A 6,409-nucleotide genomic window follows, 5' to 3' on the forward strand; every position below is an offset into this window, starting at 1 on the left:
ATACTGGGAGTCCTAGCTAATGTAATGAGAAAATAAAAAAAAAAAAAAAAAGGAAAAAGAAAAAAAAAAGACATAAAATGTATATTGATTGTGAAGGAAGAAATAAAACTATACTTGCCAATTATCACTTTTTTCCTTTTTTCTTTTTTTTAAAGTCTCTCACCTGCCATAGGATGGGGTGTGATGCACTCACCCAGTTCACTGCCAATTCTCTGTATTTACATTCAAACTCAATGTTCATGTTAAAATGCAGATTCCTGGATCTCACCACCATAGATGGTCCCAGAATCTTCATTGTAGCAAGAACCCCAGATGATTCTAGTGCAGGTTGGCCCTGACTATGCATTGAGAAACACAGTGCCTTGAGACAGGAGTGTAAGCTGATCTTTCAGCAGGGGACTTGAAATTCTTCAAGAATCAAAACGTCCAGTTCCTTACAGATGATTTCCCACTCCTTGCTGCAGAAACATGTTGCTGCAAAAAGCAGTCTTTCCTTTCAAAAGGTGTTTTTCAAGGTTCAGGGGAATTGTTCACCAAGGGAGAAACTTTAGGAGATCTAAATTCCAACCAACCTCACTACCATTCTGTGGTCAATGAAAGTTGGAAAGCAGGCATTTCAAAGTTTAATGAGGGTTGCTAAAGGTGGAGTAGTTTAGATACCCAAAGCTTGTATTTATTGTCATTTATGTTCTTCTGCTTTAAAATGGAAATAGAATCACCAAGAGAGAAAGGAAGGTAATTATGTAACTAAGTGCAGTACTTAATGCAATATTTTACATAATTTTGCCTAAATGTCTTAGATTGTTGATTCCCAGTCTGGCTTTTCTGTAGATATGAAAGTCTCAAACAAGACTTTAATATTAATTTAAAAAATAAATTTGACAGAGAGCATTTTTTAGGCACTATGGGAACCAGAGGATTTAACCTTATTTCTATCTCAGAAAAATTCCAGAAATTCTACAAACCACTGATCTAGACCTAGAGGAATGGAGGCATGGTAGGGTGAACTTGAACCTTACCAAGCAAAATGCTCACAGTGTCTGAGCACAAGACATTAAGACTCTGTTATTGGGGCTGGCCCGTGGCTCACTTGGGCGAGTGTGGTGCTGATAATACCAAGTCAAGGGTTAAGATCCCCTTACCAGTCATATTTTTTTTTAAAAAAATTCTTAAATTGAATAAATTTAAGATGAGAGCATTAAAGCAGAAAGGAGAAAAATCAATGTCTTTGTGTGGATAAAGCTAATAATCATGGATTGGTAGGAAATGAGTACCAACATATTAAGTTTGTATAGCTTTTACTCCTTGAAAGACTAAATCATTGGATTTTTGATATATAATGAAATACATATATAGAAAATATATGTTAAATAAAAACTGATATATTGTCTTATATCACGTGTGTTTCTACCACGTCTAGGTGTAGAATAGAGCTAACGAGACTTGGAAAAATCAAAATCTAAGGTCACTGAAAGTCAGTGGCAGACAGTGAGACTAAATCTTGATGCCATACAATTGAGTGACTACTATGTGCCAGGCACTGTGTTAGGCACTGGAGGTACAGAGATAAATATGAAATATTCTCTGTCCCAGTTCATAAAGAGAAGGGAGAAGTATCTGCTCGGTGGGTATGTCAGCTCCAAACTTGTCCTGCCTTTCACAGTTTGTATTTGGGACACTGGCAAGATGGACATTAGAGAAGAGAAGACATGAGACTGCCCAAGTTTCCTGGCAAGGAGGGAAAGAATTTGAAGTTGCATCACTCACCTTCTTTATCTCCTCATCGTACTGCCAAGCTCCAAACCCCCACCCACACCAGCCCTCCTCTTCTTCACAGGACCTTTTCCTCTGAATGAGGAATGGGACTTTCCAAAATCTTCTGTACAGATACTTTTTTTTCCATTATGCATCAACCTGAAAAGCTTTCAGATTTGTAATAACAGGAAAGACAGAGAGAGAGAATTGCAACTCTCCTTTCATTGCATCACTCAATATGGAGAATGCCTTTGGGTGCTTAAGTGCTAAAGTGCTACCTGGCTTTGAAGTGAGGTTGTGGAACCTGTAGTTTTTATAGTTTATAGACTCAGTTGATGTTTCCCATTTGTGGAATATCCTGGTGTCAGAAGACTAGACTATGTCATCGTGTTAGCTTCCTACTTATTTGGATAAAGAAGAAAGATATGATTAAAACCATATTGGCCATGTAAGGAGGATGGAGCCTGTTTAAAAATAAACAAATAACAGTGATCCTTTGTGCTGCTCAGGGGAAGATGGTTTTCTCATTGCATTGATGTCAGGAGAGGTCTTAGATATCCTGGGCTGCTTAGTATAAAAAAGTTAGAAGAACTTGGAATTCCCAAGTAACCTGGGAGGAAAGGAGGAAAGAGACAAGATAGGAGTGGGCCACTAAGTGGAGTAGCAGAACCAGCAAGAATCCCTAGAAGGATTGGTAAGACCTGAGGTGCCTAACATACTGCTGTCTGCTGTGCAAGAAGACCACGAACACCTTTCCCTGTGCCCCGCAAACCATCAGTGCTCAGCTACACACAACAGCCAAGTACTCATTTTGCTGTGAGTAGAACCAAAGAGATAGAGTGCTATGGTTTGGAATGTGTCCCCTAAAGTTTATGCACTGGAAATGTAATCCCCAATGCAACAGTGTTGAGAGATGGGACCTTTAAGACAGGATTAGGTCATGAGAGCTCTGCCCGCATTATTGTGGGAATGAGTTTGTTATTGTGGGAATGAGTTTGTTATCATGAGAATGGGCTTGTTATATACTTGAGTGCGACCTCCTCTTGTTTTCTCATGCTCTCTCACCCATGTCATCATGCCTTCTGCTATGTTATGATGTAGCAAGAACGCCCTCACCAGATGCAGCCCCACCAACTTGGACTTTCCACCCTCCCGAACCATAAACCAAATAAACTTATTTTCCTTACAAGTTACCCAGTCTCTGATATTCTGTTATAGAAGCACAAAACAAACTAAGACACCAGGCAAGTTCCTAGTTGGGGTTCATGCCTGGGTGGAGGCAAAGGAAGAGTTGCAAGAAGTACAATCTAGCAAAAGATTCATCAGAAGCAGGAATGAGAGCTAGAGGTGATCCTAAGAATGTTATCCCATTCCCCAGAAATTCAGAGAAGTAGAAAGAGTTGTGGATCTGGAGGAAAAGAGTTGCAAGAAGTACAATCTAGCAAAAGATTCATCAGAAGCAGGAATGAGAGCTAGAGGAGATCCTAAGAATGTTATCCCATTCCCCAGAAATTCAGAGAAAGAAGTAGAAAGAGTTGTGGATCTGGAGGAGTTCCAGCAGTGGGAACTATACCCACCGTCAAGGTCCTGTATCCACTTCGTCTTCTACAATACCAGCAGCCGATGAGCAGTAAAATTCCCAGAATCGCTATCAGGATGCCAATTCCCATGGCCCTGGCCCAAGAGATGAACAAACAAATCTAACTTGGCATAGAAACATTTTTTTCAGATTGTGATGAAACATAAATCAATCTTCTTTCTTCATAAGGCCTTGACAGACCATAACAGCACTGCCCATTTCCCAAGTAGTTTCTCACCTCCCATACCAGGCACCCCACTAGACCTCTAGCTCCTGAGTCTGGGGACAAGTACTTGTCTAGGAACCTCTCAGTTGTGTGCCCACAGGAGCACTGCCAACTGGCATGGTCCGAGCATCCAAGTTCCAGGCACAAGAGGTGCTATAGCAACTGGTCCTTAGGTGGACAATATATTTATTGGAGCTGAATTATCTTTTCTTATCATCAGGATTTGTTTAAAGCATTTTTCCCAACCCCAAAAAAAAAAAAAAAAAAAAGACTGAACATCTACTATAAGCCAGGTGCTGTGCTGAACATTCTACATGCATTAGCTTATTTAACTCTCACAACAGCCCTATAAAGTACACACCATTTATCATCCCCATTTCACGGGTGAGGAAATAAATGCAGAGGTTAAGTGACTTGCTGGTGGTCATACAGAGCTAGCACAAAACAGAGCTAGGATTCAAACCAGAGTCCATCTGTATTGTTTGTGCCCTTGTGCTCTGGGGAGAAGTGTCTGAGCTGAACCCAGAGCAAAGTTGCAGCATCACTTATTGGGAAGTATTTGATCCTTAGCAGTGGGATGCCAATCTGGGGATCTGAACCAGCCTGTTGGGCCCTGTGTCCAGTGACCCCTGGAAAGCATTATAGTTACCTCAATGGCCCTGGAAACAGGGCCTGGGGCCGTGCACTCCCCACAGAACATTGTCAATTAGCTAACATCTGCCTGGTTTTCCGCATCACAGCATGATCAAAACTGAGAGTACTGAGTCTGTTATTTGTGGCTGTCAACTTGCTGAGAAAGGTTCTGCAGAGCTGGGTGATTTACAAGAGATTGAGCAGTGACAGGAGAAACAAGGTCAAATGGAGGTTTCTCCTAAAGAGACTTGAGTCCAATTCTACCTACCAGACAACCTCCATCTCGAGGCTGCTGAGGCACCAAGCCTGTCCTGTCCATCTCCAAATGGGATTGAGAGAACCAAGGGATGATGGCGCTAGATGGAAATTCTGACTGTTACGTAGGCCAATCGACCCATTTTATAGATCATGAAGCTGAGGCCTACCAAGATTCATCAACATCACCACCACCATAGTGACTAGTCTACCATTTCTTGAGTACTAATTTGTGCCAGGCTAAGCACATAGATCTTTTATTTCATCCTCACAACAATTCTCCAAGGCAGGTGTAATGTTCATTTTACAGCTGACATTAGGCTGATAAAATGCCCAAGACTGCACAATCGGTAAGTAGCAGAACCAGCATTCACTAGATACCCAGCAAGTGAGCACTAGACTTTGGGCCCGACCCCATGTCTCCCATCTTCCAGGCCAGGGCTTTTCCTGTAGACTCACTCTTTCCTAAAATGAAGCTGTCATAAGGAGCTTTCAGTGAACTCTCATGACTGAAGGCAGCTGATTCAATTCCCCGTGAACAAGCCTGTGCTCTAATTTTACCCTGTGGTCATCTTTTGAACGTCTTGACATAGACAGAGCTCTGTTGCAGCACTTTACACACAGTCACATTGCACTCACAACACATCCAAGTGGCTGAGAGCAAAAAAACACCAGGGTATGTCAGACACAGCAGAAGAACCTACTGCCCAGCTTAGCAGAGCTCCTCCGAGTGTCACCCAAATACCATCTGCTGCAGAATCACCTGAGATTCACGTTGAAGTGCAGATCCTCACCTACCAAATCAGCCTCTTGCTTGGCAGCAGATAGGAATCTGCATTTTCACCAGCTCCATGGGTGACTTACACTCACTCAACTGGAAGAGCCCCTTTCCACTGAGGTTTCCAAGAAATAGATAACACTCAAAGCAGGTAGGCCGTCCTTTTTGGCTGGGTGTGGGAATTTACTTTGCATTGCTCTTCCTCATTCTACCTGGTGGCATAATTGTGACATGGATAAATATCCTCAGAGAATCTGGGAGATGTATTGCTCCAGTAAAGATGTCCCCATTCCCCCACCTCTACCGTACCTGTTTACACAGGCAGCCAGCTGAGCAGGGACCTTTCATGACACAAATAAGTCCTGCCATTGGTGGCCCTGTGCATAGTTAGTTATTTTCTGGACTGATCTCTTTCACTCTCCTGCACAGATCATGGTTTCTTCTCTCACAGACTGAGGCAAAGAGTGTCACAGGGTCGGGACTTCGGTCATCTGGCTCTCCTACAGACAGCAAAATGCCAAAGGGAGTGGCTCTTTGCTTATAAAGGGCAGCTCCCATACACTGAGGCTGAATGGCTATTTTTCTTTTGTGCTAGAACCCAGAGGTTCCCTATGTTCTCAAGGAAGATGCCGAGAGTCTCCCTGACCCTGCATAAGCACCTTGTTCCAGTTGCAAGACACAGAAAGCTTATGGCTTCAGTCAGAGCATTCCTTTAGATGATGATGGTAATAAACCTCTTGTGCCCTTTATTGAGTTATTGTCCTTCAACTCCAAACCCGCCTTTCTGTGCTCTGCTCTGTGGCGCTGGGGCTGGACTCTGCAACCCCGCTTCTCCTTTGCTCATTAGCTCCCATCAGAATGCTCTATGGCCCTTTATTGAGTTATTGTCCTTCAACTCCAAACCCGCCTTTCTGTGCTCTGCTCTGTGGCACTGGGGCTGGACTCTGCAACCCCGCTTCTCCTTTGCTCATTAGCTCCCATCAGAATGCTCTATGCTCTAGAGGGAACTTCTTTTTCCGGTCTTCTTCCTGTTCCTGTCAGTGTCACCCCCACAACAGTTCTGCATCTTGTTAGTTGGTCCCAATCACCAGCTCCTTTTCTGCCACTCGAGCCCCATTACACCTGTCACCAGCAAGAGCACAAGCCAGTGCCCCCACCTCAGAGGTCTGAGTGCTTGATTCAC

General features: G+C 43.2%; 1 protein-coding gene across 1 annotated transcript in view; it reads right to left on the reverse strand.

Moving 5' to 3' along the window:
• MLANA (melan-A) overlaps positions 1-6,409 on the reverse strand; it is a 17,263-nt gene that overhangs the window by 7,652 nt on the left and 3,202 nt on the right. The window contains exon 2 of the mRNA XM_008568635.1: positions 3,333-3,429. Coding sequence (XP_008566857.1) covers positions 3,333-3,429 — 97 coding nt within the window. The remainder of the gene's footprint in view (positions 1-3,332; positions 3,430-6,409) is intronic.

The sequence above is a fragment of the Galeopterus variegatus genome, unplaced genomic scaffold, assembly GCF_000696425.1.
Source record: "Galeopterus variegatus unplaced genomic scaffold, G_variegatus-3.0.2 Scaffold427, whole genome shotgun sequence".
Taxonomy (NCBI): Eukaryota; Metazoa; Chordata; class Mammalia; order Dermoptera; family Cynocephalidae; genus Galeopterus; species Galeopterus variegatus.